This window comes from Cynocephalus volans, chromosome 6 (genome assembly GCF_027409185.1).
Source record: "Cynocephalus volans isolate mCynVol1 chromosome 6, mCynVol1.pri, whole genome shotgun sequence".
Classification (NCBI taxonomy): domain Eukaryota; kingdom Metazoa; phylum Chordata; class Mammalia; order Dermoptera; family Cynocephalidae; genus Cynocephalus; species Cynocephalus volans.
Genome location: NC_084465.1, coordinates 132016868 through 132034087, shown reverse-complemented (window position 1 = coordinate 132034087; position 17220 = coordinate 132016868). Strand labels below are relative to the sequence as shown.

The window sequence follows — 17220 nt, the reverse complement described above, 5'->3', positions numbered from 1 at the left end:
TTTTTGAAGATGATGGAACTGAAGCACAAACATGTCAATAACTTGCCCAAGTTATACTGACAGTGAGTGTGACATCTGGGGTGTGGCCCTTGGCAGTCTCATTGCAGAGCCTGTGTTCTGAACTACCACAGTATACTGCCTGTTACTGCTTTCTTGTATTTTTAATAAGAGAAATACAAATAAGTGCTTTGAAATGCCTAGAAAGAAAATTAAAGAAAAAAGAGTGCCTAAAGAGGATACAGTTTGAAATGATCACTTTTATTGAGATTTATGCTAAGAGAGCTAAGCTCCCTTCTTCTTTGAAAATGATATAGATTGGTCCAGTTCTTGTACTAGCACACTAATTTTTTTATTTGCTCTATGATGCAATCCTAAAGCAGGCGCACAAATGAAAATAACGAAGCATAGAAATGGATTTTAGTGTAATGTTAGGCTGTATTAAATTTCACCAAAGTCAGTGATTTCTCTTACAGTACCTGATTTAAGTGAACACTTTCTCCAGATATTGCTGCTGGTAGCTTTCATTGCTTGTCGCTGTGGACTGGAGTTTTTTGTTATTGAATAAAGTCACTTGGCATGGGCATTTTGGTACTACTCTCGTCACACCTTGATCAAAAGAACGTTTCTTTCTACTGTCTTAGTTCTTTGTAATTTTTGATTGGTTCTGCAATGAAATTGGGTTTTAAGTGTCAGTGTCAATGTGATAAAATGGCAAAAAAAATAACTGTAGCCTTCTCTGAAGACTGCTGAGTTCATATCTAATTACAGTTTTAGAAACTTAAATTACTTGTTGTGATATGTGAAGAAGGATTGAAAGTAACTAACAAATATATTGTAGGACTGACTTGGTTTTATAACAGATTTCACAACAAATATGAAGGCCATTGCGAAACCAGCTTGGGTTGATGGTAGAACAGCAACGTCTTTGTTTAATGCTCAGCAGTGGGGCCTTATCTTCAGCCTGTGCACCTGGGACGGAGTTATAGCTGCAGGGTGGAGAAACAGAGCTTGTGAAGTACACAGCTGGAGAACTTCAAACATTTTGATCAAGAATAGTCACTGCTAGTCTGCTCAACAAAGAATGCTTGGTATTTGGATAATGGTCAATAGTGTGTTTAGGTCACAAGTTATTAAAAGGAGAATTAGAAGGAAATTATACCAAAAATAGAGACGATAAATTAATACCAACCTTCAGATTTTCAGCTATTTATCAAAGTGTGTATATGTACACAATTTAGCATACTGGTGTTTACTATGACTTTATAAATATATTAGTCAGAATAAAGGTGTTAAAAGAATATCTGTTTTGATTACAAGAGCTCGAGAACTCTTTCTACCAGTCCTGTAAATTTTGGCTGGAGTAAGTTTAAACGTAGATAAACTTTATTTCAAAAACAAAAGTAAAATTTAGTCAATATATTCAACTTACTGAATTTAACAAGTTAAGTTTTAAGTTTTCAAATGAAAATTTATCTCACTGTTAGAGAAATATTCCACTTGAGCTGGGAAATTACAGGCACATACAGTCTGATTAGTAATACTTTTTAAAGTTTAATAGTAATACATCCAGTTAAGGTCACTCTCTTTCCACGGATGACTATTGTTTTTCTGTTTGTTTTTTACTTACTGTATTTCTATCAGATATAGCTATTTGCTGTCAGCTTGGTGTTTTCTTTAAGCAGCATTTAGGTACTCTTTAACCCTTGTACTGTGAAGATTGGCAAACATTTTCTGTAAAGCACCAGATGTTAAATATTTTTGGCTTTGTGGGCCATGTGGTCATGGTCACAACTCCTAAACTCTACTGTTGCAGCATGAAAACAAGCACAGACAATTCGTAAATGAATGAGTGTGGCTGTGTTCCATTAAAACTTTATTTACAAAGACAGGCAGTAGGTTGGATTTGACCCACATGCTGATGTAAAGCAATACTCTGCTCTCACCCAGACTGGTCCTCTCTTCTACTTCAAGGATATTTAGGTGGCAAGGTAAAGATGCATCTATGCGTGCAGGCATGCATTTGTCCTTCTATTCATGCATTCATCAGCAACAATTACTGAGCTCCTTCAGCGTGCCAACATGAGTGTTCTGGACACTGCATGGAGGTTTTGATCAGTCAAGGAGTGTCTCCTGGAAAGGCTGTGAAAATTAGCATATGCTAACATAGATACTTGAGGAGGAAAAGTTCTGTGGAAATGGGGTGTGTGTAATGGGGTGTGTGTACACAGCAGAGTCTGTGTGAAAGGTTTTAGGTATGAAGAAATAATGCAAGAAAATCTTTATAGGAAAACTGGACCACATTCTTGCTCTATCATCCATCTATGAAGTGTGAAGACTTTCTTATTTAATCCTCAAAGTCTCCTTTCTTCTTGAAAATTTTTTAAATCTCCATCCCTTTTCTTCATATACTCCTACATGATCTGAAGACCTTTTCTGTTTTAATTTGATTCACTGGATTAGATAGTGCTGAATATCTCTTAAGTGACTAAAATAGTGCTACATCTCTATGATATGATATGTATCATAGTGCATATCTATGATATGATACATATGTACGATATGATAGTGTGAACATTTCTATGTGGCTGAGTGACCAAGGGAAAATGTTAGTTTTTTGGTCTGTGAAATGAGGGATTTGGGCTCTTTGTCTAAAATCTCTTTTGGTTGTATACTTTTTTGTCAGTTCTGTTGCTGTGGCTTAATGGTTCACCTAAGGATTCTTCAGAGTAGCAAAAGAGTGTCTTTGAAAATACTGAACTCTTGAATACTAATCCGTCCTGCTCTTAAAAGTGGTATTATTGGTCTCAAGAGAAACTGAGGCAAGAATATGCACATATTGTCAATATATCAGTACTACTGAGAAAGAAACTCAAAGCATGTAACTTTCTTTATGGAGAGCATATTGTTGTTTTACTATGGACAGTTGATGTAAGTTTCAGAGTATTTTGTATTAAAGATTTTATATTAAGTGTACTGTATCAGAGAAATGAATTTGATCTTTTATTGTATATTTACAAAAATCATCTCTTGAAGCTTTGACAATGAAACATCTGTTGTACTGTGCAAGTTTCTTTTTAATTCACATATCCATTGGAGGCAGTTTTTTCCCTTTTGCTAATTCTTTAGACACTTATATAGGCAATAGTTTGAACCAAGAGTGGAGGTGGTGGTCTAGAGTAGAGGTTGGGCCTGTGGCCCAAATCTGGCTCACACCAGTTTTTGTAAAAGTTTTGTAAGAACAAAGCCACACTCTATTTACATATTGACTGTGGCTGGTTTTTTTGGTGGCTGGCTGGCGCAGGAATCAGACCCTGGACCTTGGTGTTATCAGCACCACGCTCTAACCAACTGAGATAGCAAGCTTGACTGTGTCTGTTTTTTGCACTACAACACAAGTTGAGTAGTTGTGACAAAGATTGTATGGTCCACAAAGCCCCAAATATTTACTGTTTAAATATTTACCTTGACAGAAAAAGTTTGCTGACTCCCAATCTAGATCCGGGTTGTCCAGTAGAACTTTCTGCAGTGATGGAAATGTTCAGTGTGACAGTCTCTAGCTACGTGCCTTTGGTGCACTCAAACTGTGGCTAGTGAAACTGATTAATGCAATGTTAAATTTTATTTAATTTTAATTTATAATGAAAATTAAATAGCCACCTGTGGCTAGTGGCTACTGTACTGCAGTGTAGGTCTGGAGATTTGAAGATAGGGGAAACTGTGGTTAGAGAACAGCTATTGTTTTATATTGAATTCATTGGAATAGAGGCTTATGTAACTCTTGTGACAAGTATTGTACTTCATGTGTACCTGCAGGTATATGATTTTTAAAAGTCTGCTGTGATTTCAGTTATTTTACATATATTGTTTTTCCTGTGCAGTGAGGAGGAGCTCCCATATCATAATGCAGCGGTGGAACGGGTAAGTCCATCTCTTCATTTATTTATAGTTAGTGGTGAATTGCCTTTATTAGAGGAACAAAATCTACTACCTTTATGATTTTAGGTGCCATATTACATGTAAATGGTATAGGCATTGTTAGAATTTGACACTAATTATATCACTCTAGGAAAGTAATTAAACTAATAATAGAGTAACCTTAGGTGATTTTATGAGATTCTGATAGATACTTGAAAGTAAGTGAGGGTAGCAGATACCAGAGAAGTTGGGTGGTCCCAGTGTAGGCATGCTTCAGAACGTAGAGCCTTTGGAGAGTACAGGTGCCCAGGCCCCATCTTAGTACAGGTGCCAGGCCCCCAAATCAGCCTCTCTGCGGCAGGAGCCTGGGCAGGTAGTGTTTGAAAAGCTTCAAAAGTGTTTTTCATACATTCTCTGGCTAATAAAGCACCATTTCACACCAGTAGCTCTTTGGAACATAACTATTCCACGAGATTTTAAACAACAGCAACAAAAAATATTTTCTGTGGTCAAATTAAGTCTATTACCATTTAAGGGACTTAGATAAGTGTTACACAGTAAACCTATCAACTTTTGTTTTAACCTTTCCTCATTATGATAGCAAGGAGCTGGTTCCACACCTGGGTGTGTATGAGAAGTAGAGATTGTGCTTTAAGGTTGCTTTGTCTCTCTCTCTCCCTCCCCGTTTTTTTTTTTTTTTCTTTTTTTCTCTCTGTACCAAAAAACGAATTGTAGAAGGAAAGAGTATCAATCAGGACTGATCTCAGTGTGTGTCTGTTTGTGGGGAAGGGGCTGAGTTTCTAATAACGGAGGTGAAATTGATATTTTAAAAATATTTTAGCAAATCTTTCTAGGATCACAATTTTCTGAAAATCCAAACTGTTGGAAAACCTTAACATGTGGACAAAATTGCCATTTTATGTATATAAAGATCCCTATAGGCATTCCCCACAGTTGAGTTCTCTTGTGACTGCCTGGTTCTCTCTCAGTATCATAACCTAGATGTTTTGGCAAAGGAATATTTTTCTTTTAAAGGCTATGTGATTGAGTAACGACTGTGTATCAAGCACTGCATAGATTGATTAGGATTGATAAGACATAGTTTCTGCCTAAGAGAAGCTCACTGTCCAGTGACTAGAGGAAGGTCAAGTGAGACAATAGGTGGGAGATTATGGGTGGCTTTCGGGGGCATAGGAGTAGTGAAATGAAATAGTGGTGCTGGTGGTAGGGAAGGTGGGCTCTGCACAGCCAAGGAATGAATGAGAAGGAAGTGATAAATAATGGCAAGCACTTTGTGAATTCTGCCTCTGGTCCACTTCGAATGGGCACATGAAGATTTGGTCCTGTCCTCTGACCATTCCCTCTCTTGTCCAGCCCTGAATCCATTAATCTTTAGCTCCCACTCTTGCCTCTGACTGACTGATGCCACTTGTGGATACTTGTGTTTTCATTCCCCTATTCTCCCCCAGCTTAAATCCTGTTGTGGCCATTGTAATCCCTTGCATATACCTTCAACTCCTTGCCTGCTTCCTTTAGGCTAAACTGCAACCCTAGTTCAAGCCAGCTTTCTGCCTCTTCAGTGCCTGCACCTGCATGGCTAAGTGCACCTGGAAAAAGACACACCACTGTGCTAACTGGTTTTACTGTAAACTCATGATCACAAACCTCAACTGGCCCATTAATGCTGCCTGGATATCACACTGTTTACATACTCTCCGATTTCAAATACTTGAACTTCTCTTTCCTCCTCAGATCTCCAGCACCTCCTTCTCTATCCTCTCTCAGCTGATATTCCTGCTTCTTGTTTCCTATAAGAGAATAGAAGCTCTCAGACAAATGTCCACAAGCTCCTGCCTCTCCTTCTTGCCTTCTCCTATCTGCTCTAATTACTATGAGCACATGTGTTGCTTATTCAGGGACATGTCTCTAGCTGTTCTTCCCCCTGTCTCCTGAATTCTTCCTCTTTCTGCTTGATTGTTCTCCCCAGAGTGCACTCTGTTATTACTTCAGTTTAAAAAAAATCTTCTTTTGACCCCGTTTCTTCAACTGATGCCTTGATTCTGTTTCCCTTACAGCAAAACTCCTTGAAGGAGGGTCTCTAGTCTCTTTTCCTTTTCTCTCCTGCACTTCTTTCATCTTTAGAGCCCCATACTCTCCTCATATTCTTCTTCCCACTGGCTGCTCTTTCTTAGTTTCCCCTACTTGTTCCTTCTCTTCTCCTTAATTTCTACACTTTGGGGTGCCTCATGGCTCAGTCCTATTTGTACTTTCTTCCTTGGTGATCTTTTGGCTTTAAATGCCAACTACATGTTGATGACCCGGCCCTCTGAACCCCAGACTTGTATGTCCTTGTACATATATACTTCAGTGTCTAGACATAGTTGTCTAACTTGTGGATATACTTAGGTGTCTAACAAACCAGTGTCCAAGCTGGAGTGTCTATTATTCTCTTCAAATTCATTCCATTAACAAACTTCCCCATCTCAGTAAATGGGAACTCCACTCTTGTAGATGTTCAGTCTAAAATCTTCTGAGTTGTCTTTGACCTTTCATACCCTATGTCTGTGTCATCCATCAGCAAATCCTGTAAGCTCTGCCTTCAAAATGAATTCAGAATCTGATGAGTTCTCACCATCTCCACTTCTGCTGCTTGGTCTGCTGTCATCTCTTTCTGGGGCTTCCTATCTTCCTGCTCTGCCATTGCCCCTTCCTCCCCTTGGCCTGTCTGTTCACCAAAACAGACAGATCTTGTTAAAATAAGTAAGATCCTGTTACCCTCTGATCAGAACGTTATGGTAGCTCCCATCTCATCCACAGTGAAGGGAAAGTCCTTAGGGAGAGAAGAGTTGGAAGATTTTTTTGTTTGTTTGTTTTTTAACAAAAGATATCCATGTTTGGCAAAATAAAAATCTGGCAACCCAGTACTGATTTCTCTCTCCACTGCCTCCCTCCCCCTTTTTGTATTTTCCTAGTCCTGAAAGTCCCAAAGTCTTCAAACCAGTGTTTTCGATGATTCAGGAAATGTGACCATGAAGAAAACAAGAAATATAAGACAGCGCAGTGGAAAGTGCATGCTTGAGGGTGGTTGTTTTTTAAAATTTTTGTTTTTTAAAAGACTTGCCTGTACAATAAAAGACCTCTTTCCCAATCTAATTAGGCTTACAATAAGTTGGTTGTTTACTTCACAGAGTTTACTATAATAGGGAATTACTAAAAAGTGATCTATACACACAGTAACAATTTATTTTAAAATAAGACATAGTTTTACATTCATTCATCAATCATTTATTGGGGCAGGGTTCTGAGGCTGCTGATTGAGGTTGCATGAGGCCTTTCATGCATAAATTGCTTTCACATTGTGTGATCTGCCTTTTAGTTTTGGTTTCTTTAAAGTGGAATAAGAACTTAGACACATGCAAAGCAGTCCTAAGGCTAGAAACTTTTTAGTTTATCAAGATTTCCCCCCAGTTTTTCTGTTTTAAGTTAAGGTTATATATTCTACAGTGACTTCCTAGTCCTAGTGACCAAACTCTGCCATTTCTAGGAAACTAACAACAAATTTTAGTTGTATAATAATGGAGTGAAATCAATGGAAAGGATAGCCTTGCTGAAGTCTACTGTCTTTACAAAGTATACACTTGAAGCATGCACTTCTGGCCAGTTGGGAAGACAAGTACACTAATGCCTGGTCAAGTAATTATGGCTTTAGTTCCAGCTTTGCTGATGTGTTATTTTACATAAGGCAGTTCTCTGCTTAAAATAGGGATAGTAGTATGCAGTCCCTCATAGGTTAGTGTTGGTGTTTGCAAAGTGCTTTAGATTCCCCCAAACAGGAACTTAACAAATAAACAAACACACTTCTTATATTTATTCTGTGGAGAACAATTTTAATAATGTACTATATCATTTCTTTGAGTTTATTGATGTTTTTAATAAGGAGGAAAGGATATGCAAAACTACAAATTTTCATAAATTCAGCTATTCCCTCATGTAGTGCAGTATTTTTCACGGTATGCAGAATATGGAAGCCTATTTATATCTTTAAAAACTATATCTTAATTTTATGTGGTTTGAAATCTTACTCCAAATACATGACCAACAAACTTTCCAATGTCAAGGTGTTCTGTAAAAAGATATGTTCCTTCTTGTACTTCTTGTCCTCTCCTGACCTCTGCTGGTGAGGTCTAGGCATGTGTGACTCCCATCAGCATCCTCAGTCATGCGTCCCAATTGTATAAGGTGCAAAAACAAATTGTAAGAGAAGGAAAAAATTATTTCCTACCCTTGTATTGAGTACAGCACAGAACAGTTCTGGTCACCAAGATGTGTGTGGGGTTTTCCCCCAACACCAAGCAGTTCTCCAGTGGACACTGATTGGGTGTTGTACAGTTTAAATCAACTCTGACACTAACCAGAGTTAGTACAGACCCCATAGGTTAAAAGCTCAGTCCCACAAGACTGCCCACAACATCAGATGCCAATTGAAAGCCCCAGATTGTCACCTGTGCTTCTGACTGATGGGCTGTATGTAAGTCAGAGAGGTTCCCACACCCCCCCCTCCCCCCAATCAGGTTCGATCATATGCTAGAATGGTTCCCAGAACTCAGGGAAGCACTTTAGTTACTATTACGCATTTAGCGTAAAAGGTTATAACTCAGGAACAACCAAATGGAAGAGACACATTAGGCACGCTATGGGGAGGGGCACAGAGCTTCCATGCCCTCTCTGGGTGCCCCACGCTCCCAGGACCTCCACGCTTTCACTAACCTGGAAGCTTTTTGAACTCTGTGGTTCAGGGACTTTTATGAAGGCTTTATCATGTAGGCATGATAGATTATCAGCTCAATCTCCAGCCCCTCTCCCCTTCCCAGAAGAGGGGGTGTGAAGCTGATCCAGGAGCCCACCAAGAGTCACCTCATTAGAACAAACAATGCTCCTATCACCCAGGAAATTCCAAGGGTTTTAGACCAAGAATGTATTTGTAATTATATCACAGTATCACATTGATATTCAAATAGGAGAGCCATAAAATATCTGAAGACTTGAATTTGAGCAAAGTTCTAAGATTTCTTATTCTAGAAGGGAAAGCTGTTTACTATCCATCCATGCATTGTGTATATGTGTAGCCTTTACTGTCTGAATTATTGACCATGTTAATAGTGGGAAGGACCTTGGACCAGATGGAAGACAGGCTGTGTGGGTGATTCAACAAGCAGTTGTTGAATATTTACTGTTCATCTGATCCTACATAGGGTTAAAAATGTAGTCTCAGGTCCCTGGAGGTTGAGAGGTAACAAAGATGATATTGGTTCCAGTTTCAGTCCTTACACCCTCCTTGCCCCAATAAGAGTGGCCAGTTCTGACTTGGAGGCAACATGATTTTAAGACAATTGGGTATCATATTGTAAACTTAAAACAGAAGTTTAGTCCTTCCCTGAGAACAACTCATGGGAAGAAAAGTACACAACCATGTACCATTTTCTTAGCCAGTAGAGGTAATGGAGAAATAGATAGCGAAAGGACTGTAGGATGGAAACAAAGACTTCTGCATTATTTTCCTTTGGATATATGCTGTTCTGACATTCTGAGAGGAGTAGAATTTTCTTATGCCAGGGTCTCCTATACAGTTTTAAAAATTGCAATCATGAGCATATCCAGTGCCTACATCTTAGTTTTTGAATACCATTCCCCATTAAAAAGAAGCACAATTTCTTAAAGTGGTGGCTGATTCCAGGTCTGGGATAGGGAAAGTGTAAGGTAGGCCAGAATCATTTTGTGCAAGAAAACAAAGAAGTGGTGAAAGACTAATAGGGGATGTCAAAAGAACTGATTAGAAAGGGAGAAATCTCTGATCAGATAGGAAGCAGTCTGGCCAAATTTGGGACCGTTTGAGCTTCAAAAAAAATGATGATAAAGGATTATAATGCATTGAATAAAATAATTGTTTAGAACATAGTGATATTAAAAGTGGGGAGGAGCTAGAAAGGAAAAATTTTAATGTCAAAACTTAATAATGTCAGTTAATAATATAAAGGGAATGATAGAATTAGAAAAACACCAAACACCATTTTACCAACACCAGAGTCACAAATTGATTCAGGCAGGGATATCAATGGATGGTGAGACCATTCAGTAGAGTTGTTAAGGAACAGGATATGCACACTGTCCCAAAATCTACCATACAGATTATTTGTTACAAAATGAAATTTTTCTGTTAGCAATGGGGAAATTGGACAAATACCACCTTTACCAAGTTATCAAACTGTAGCATCATTGATAATGGTACAAATTGGCATCATGTGCTCCTGATGTGATGTGGCAGGAAAGACACAGTTTCATCAGGTAATAATCCTGCCAAAATCTGAAGGAGACACTCAAACAAAGCCAGATAGCATGGCCTGGACTCTTCAAAATGTCAATGCCATCAAAGGCAGGAAAAGGCAAGGGCACTGTTCTAGATCAAAGAAAACTAAAGAGACACCCCAGTAAATGGAATGTATGATCTGTGATTGGATCCTGAAAACCCTTGCCCCCCGCAAAAAAAACCAGCTATGAAGAACATTTTGGGGAAAAGTGAGGAATTTGATATATGGATTGTTTATGAGGTAATAATGCATCAATTCTAAATTTCTTTGGGGTAATAATGATATTGTGATTATGTAAGATAATGTGCTTTTGTTCTTAGGTAATACATGCTTGAAATTATGGATGAAATGTTCATGTATGTGATTTTCTAATGGATCAGAAAAGAAAGACCCCCCCAAGAAAAACAATATAAGTAAATGAGATCTGGCAAAAGGTTCTTAATTGGTGGATTTTGGTGAAACATATTCAAGTATATATCATACTATTCTTTCAACTTTTCTGTAGCTTTAAAAATTTCAAAATAGGGCCGAGCCCGTGGCGCGCTCGGGAGAGTGCGGCACTGGGAGCGCGGCGACGCTCCCGCATGGGTTCGGATCCTATATGGGAATGGCGGGTGCACTCACTGGCTGAGTGCCGGTCACGAAAAAGACAAAAAAAAAAATTTTTTTTCAAAATAAAAAGAGAGAAGATGTTTATGAAACCAACAGAATTATTTAATATCAATTTTGACTTTTAACATCAGTAGTTCTGCCTTTTGGCAGCACTTTGAAAAGTGTTACCAACATGATGAAATGATACCATTTCTACCATTATGCCATGTAAGAGATATTATCGTAATTCACTCTGGCTTACTTCAGTATTATGGTGACCAAACCGCTATCACAAGTAATGTTCTGATTTTGGTCTGTCTGTTCATATTCATTCACCTCCCAGCCCATCATCTTGAGACCCCAGAGTGCTATTAATTGCGTCACAGTACTTTTCAGTTGTCTTTTCTTATGTAAATTTCATTTAATTTTAAAATGTTTGTTTAACTTTCCTTATATAACAATCACTGCTTTAGGTGATGAAATTAAAAGATGAATATATGATGTGGTCCCTGTAATCATGGAGTTTAATAATAAATGATAGATTTGGGCATTTAGCCCAACTAGAACACATAGAACACAACTAGAACACATATTAGGTGCTATAACAATAATCATAGTAATCCTCATTTTATAGGTGAGACAACTAAGGTACAGAAAGGTTAAGTAATTTCCCTCAAGTGAAATAGATAGGAAGGGGCGGAACTTTGATTTGAATACAGGCCAGCTGTATTCATTAGTTCATGCTATTGAATGCCAAGGAAATAGTAAATTTTGCTTGGAACATGGAGGCATTTGGGAGGAGGTACCAAACCTTGAACATTCGACCTGGGTCTTGAGAGGATGCGTAGAATTTTGCCAAGTGACAGTGAGGAAGAGCATCACAGGCTGATGAAAGCAAACACTGGTCAGAGAGGCATGAACCTACATTGTGTGCTGGGAATGACAAATAGTTCAGTGTGGCCAGATCATAAAAGTAGCAGGAAGTAACAAGACTTCTGGTCAAGATGGCAGAATAGACAGTCCCCAGTGTCACTCTCTCCCACAAATCAACCAATTTACAACTATAAAAATAAAACATCAAGTGCGTACGGAGCAGGGAGACATCCAGCAGGGGAGGCAGAAGCTCCACAGAGACGACATGCCCTGTGTGGCTGCCGCCACATGATCCAGCAGGTAGGCTTCACTGCCGCCACCTGGCTCCATTCCCAGCCCAGCCCAGTGCACACGGAGCAGGGAGACGTCCAGCAGGGGAGGCGGAAGCTCCACAGAGACCACACACCCTGTGGTGCTGCCGCCGCATGATCCAGCAGCCCGGCCCAGTGCGCACGGAGCAGGGAGACATCCAGCAGGGGAGGTGGAAGCTCCGCAGAGAACACACTCTCTGTGGTGCCACCGCTGCGCAATCCAGCAGCCCAGCACAGTGCACACGGAGCAGGGAGATGTCCAGCAGGGGATGCGAAAGCTCCACAGAGACCACATGCACCTGTGGGGCCGCCGCACGATCCAGCAGGTAGGTTTCACCGCTGCCACCCGGCTCCATCCCCAGCCCGGCCCAGTGTGCACAGAGCAGGGTGTCATCCAGTAGGGGAGGAGAAAGCTCCGCAGAGACCACACACCCAGCAGTGGTGCCACCGTGTGATCCAGCAGCCTGGCCTAGTGTGCACAGAGCAGGGAGTCGTCCAGCAGGGGAGGCGGAAGCTCCGCAGAGGCCACACACCCTGCAGTGCTGCCGCCTTGCGATCCAGCAGCCTGGCCCAGTGCGCACGGAACAGGGAGTTGTCCAGCAGGGAAGGCGGAAGCTCCACAGAGACCACACGCTCTGCGGTGCCTCTGCACATCCCAGCAGCCTGGCCCCGTGCGTGCAGACCAGGGAGATGTCCAGCAGGGGAGGTGGAAGCTCGGCAGAGACCACACACCCTACGGTACCGCCCCGTGACCCAGCAGGCTGGCCGAGTGCATGCTGACCAGAGAGGTGGCTCCCCAGAGAGGCCCAAGACCTGAGGCAACCACACACACAAGGCACTAGTGGCCAACTGAGCAGACACTGAGGTAGCCATACCAAATTGGCAACCCCAGCAACATCCTAGTCAGAAAATAGTGTCAAACCTGTGGGCTGTGAAACCCCTGCCACAATGACTAACCATCAAAGAAAAGATACCAGAAATATGAAAAATCAAGAAAGTACAACACCAAAGGGTAATAACTCTCAAGCTCTAGATCCTATAGAACAAGAAGCCCTTGAAATGTCTGACAAGGAATTTCGAGTGATAATTCTAAGGAGACTGAATGAGATACAAGAAAACTCAGCTAGACAACATGATGAAGCGAGGAAAAGTATACAGGACCTGAAAGAAGAAATGTACAAGGAAATCAATGCCCTGAAAAAGAATGTAGCAGAGCTTGCCGAACTGAGGAACTCATTCAGCGAAAGAAAAAACACAACTGAGAGTTTAACCAGCAGGCTTGCGGAATTAGAGGAGAGAACTTCTGACCTTGAAGATGGGCTGTTTGAAATAACACAGGCAGACAAAAAAAAAAAAAAGAAAAGAGAATCAAAAGCATTGAAGAAAATCTGAGAGAGATATCAGACAACCTTAAGTACTCAAATATCCGAGTCAGGGTATTCCAGAAGGGGAGGAAAAAGGAGATTGCATTGAAAACATATTCAACTAAATAGTGGCAGAAAACTTTCCAGGTATAGAAAAAATCACAGATCTTCAGATTCAGGAAGCTCAAAGATTCCCAAACGTATTCAACCCAAAAAGGCCTTCTCCAAGACATGTCATAGTCAAATTCGCAAAACTCAAAGACAAAGAGAGAATCTTAAAAGCTGCAAGAGAGAAGCGTCAAATCACATATAAGGGAGCCCCAATCAGACTAACATCAGGCTTTTCATCACAAACCCTAAAAGCCAGAAAGGAATGGGATGAAATATTCAAAATATTAAAGACAGAGATTGCCAGCCAAGAATACTCTACCCCACAAGGCTATCCTTCCAAAATGAAGGGCAAATAGTATATTTCTCAGACAAACAAAAATTGTGGGAGTTCACCACCACACGACCACCCTTACAAGAAATCCTCAAGGGAGTACTGGGTTTGGTACCTGAAAAATAACTACCACTGCCATAAAAACCCAAGGAAAATCAAAACCCACTAGTATAATAAAAATGGCATTCATGAAGAGAAAACAAACAAACAGAAAGGCTCTCTACAACCCAAGGAACCAACAAATACCGAAAACAAACAGTACATCTGAAAGGAACAAGAGACACCTAAGACATCAAAACAATAATCAATAAAATGCTAGGAATAAATCAACACTTTTCAATAACAACTCTTAATGTAAAAGGCTTAAATTCCCCAATCAAAAGACACAGAGTGGCTGACTGGATTAAAAAGGAGGACCCAACTATATGCTGCCTACAAGAGACCCACCTCACCCATAAAAACTCACATAGACTAAGAGTGAAAGGTTGGAAAAAGATTTACCATGCAAACAAAAAAGAAAAACGAGCTGTAGTAGCTATTCTTATATCTGATAAAATAGACTTTAAACTAAAAAACCATAAAAAGAGATAGTGAGGGACACTATGTAATGATAAAAGGATTGATCCATCAAGAAGACATAACAATCATAAATATATACACACCCAATGTTGGAGCAGCCAGATTTATAAAACAAACTTTATTAGACCTAAAGAAGGAAATAGACACTAATACCATAATAGCAGGGGACCTGAACACCCCACTGTCAATATTGGACAGATCATCTAGGCAAAGAATCAGCAGAGAAACACAAGATCTAAACAATACTCTAGACCAATTGGACTTGGCAGATATCTACAGAACATTCCATCCAACAACCTCAGAATATTCATTCTTCTCATCAGCACATGGATCATTCTCCAGGATAGATCACATATTAGGTCACAAATCAAGTCTCAACAAATTCAAAAAAATTGGAATTATCCCATGTATTTTCTCAGACCACAATGGATTAAAATTAGAAATCAATAACAAACGAAATTCTGGAAACTATACAAACACATGGAAATTAAATAGCATTCTACTTAATGACATATGGGTCCAAGAAATCAAGCAGGAAATCAAAAAATTTATTGAAACTAATGAAAATAATGATACATCATACCAAAACCTGTGGGATACTGCAAAAGCAGTACTAAGGGGGAAATTTATCACATTAAATGCTTACTTCAGAAGAATGGAAAGATGGCAAGTGAACAACCTAACACTTCACCTTAAAGAAAAACAAGAACAATCCAAACCTAAAGTTCGCAGACGGAAAGAAATCATTAGGATCAGAGCAGAACTTAATGAAATTGAAACCCAAAAAACAATACAAAAGATCAAAGAATCAAAAAGTTGGTTTTTTGAAAAGATAAATAAAATTGACAAACCATTAGCATGGCTAACTAAAAAAAGAAGAGAGAAGACCCCAGGAAGAAAAACTAGAGATGAAAAAGGTGATATTACAACTGATATACCTGAAATACAAAGAATCATTTGAGACTACTATAAACAACTATATGCCAACAAATTTGAAAATCTGGAGGAAATGGATAAATTTCTGGACACACACAAGCTCCCAAAACTGAGCCAAGAAGACGCAGAAAATCTGAACAGACCTGTAACAATAAAGGAGATTGAAGCTGTTATAGAAGGCTCCCCACAAAGAAAAGCCCAGGACCAGATGGATTCACAGCAGAATTTTACCAAACATTCAAAGAGGAATTGACACCAATTCTTTACAAACTATTCCAAAAGATTGAAACAGAGGCAAATCTCCCAAACTCATTCTATGAAGCAAACATCATCCTGATACCAAAACGAGGTAAAGATACAGCTAAAAAAGAAAACCACAGGCCGGTATCCTTGATGAATATAGATGCAAAAATCCTCACTAAAATACTAGCAAACAGTACAGCAACACATATGTAAAATTATTCACCACGATCAACTGGGATTCATCCCAGGGATGTAAGGTTGGTTCAACATACGCAAATCAATAAATGTGATACACCATATTAATAAAATCAAACACAAGGACCATATGGTCATCTCTATAGATGCTGAAAAAGCATTTGATAAAATTCAACATTCATTCATGACAAAGATCCTCTATAAGTTAGGTATAGATGGAAAGTATCTCAACATAATTAAAGCCATATATGATAAACCCACTGCCAATATCATCCTGAATGGGGAAAAGCTGAAAGCTTTTCCTTTAAGAACAGGAACTAGACAAGCATGCCCACTCTCACCACTCCTATTCAACATAGTGTTGGAAGTACTAGCCAGAGCAATCAGAGAAGAGAAGGAAATAAAGGGCATCCAGATTGGAAAAGATGAAGTCAAACTGTCCCTGTTTGCAGATGACATGATCCTATATATCGAACAGCCTAAAACCTCTACAAAAAAACTGTTGGAATTGATAAATGATTTCAGCACAGTAGCAGGATACAAAATCAACACACAAAAATCAGTAGCATTTTTATTCTCCAATAGTGAATATGCAGAAAGAGAAATCAAGAAAGCTTGCCCATTTACAATAGCCACCAAAAAAATAAAATACTTAGGAATTGAGTTAACCACAGATGTGAAAAATCTTTATAATGAGAACTACAAAACACTCCTTAGAGAAATTAGAAAAGATACAAGAAGATGGAAAGATATTCCATGCTCTTGGATTAGAAGAATTAACATTGTGAAAATGTCCATACTACCCAAAGTGATACCCAAATTCAATGCAATCGCTATCAAAATTCCAATGACATTTTTCTCAGAAATGGAAAGAACTATCCAGACATTTATATGGAAGAACAAAAGACCACGCATGGCCAAAGCAATGCTGAGCAAAAAAAAAAATAAAGCTGGAGGCATAACACTGCCTAACTTTTAACTATACTACAAAGCTGTAATAGCCAGAAAAGTATGGTACTGGCATGAAAACAGACACACTGATCAATGGAATAGAATAGAGAATCCAGAAATCAACCCACACACCTACAGCCATCTGATCTTTGACAAAGGCACCAAGCCTATACACTGGGGAAGAGACTGCCTCTTCAGCAAATGGTGCTGGGATAATTGGATATCAATATGCAGGAGAATGAAACTAGACCCATACCTTTCACCATACACTCAAGGCAACTCAAAATGGATTAAAGAATTAAATATACACCCTGAAACAATAAAACTTCTTAAAGAAAACATAGGAGAAACACTTCAGGAAGTAGGACTGGACACAGACTTCATGAATATGACCCCAAAAGCACGGGCAACCAAAGGAAAAATAAATGGGATTATATCAAACTAAAAAGCTTCTG

The 17220-nt window shown here is 39.3% G+C and overlaps 1 protein-coding gene across 1 annotated transcript in view; it reads left to right on the top strand.

Moving 5' to 3' along the window:
* The window catches only part of USP6NL (USP6 N-terminal like), a 119595-nt gene that overhangs the window by 56621 nt on the left and 45754 nt on the right, over positions 1–17220 (top strand). Inside the window, exon 4 of the mRNA XM_063100511.1 lies at positions 3879–3918. Coding sequence (XP_062956581.1) covers positions 3879–3918 — 40 coding nt within the window. The remainder of the gene's footprint in view (positions 1–3878; positions 3919–17220) is intronic.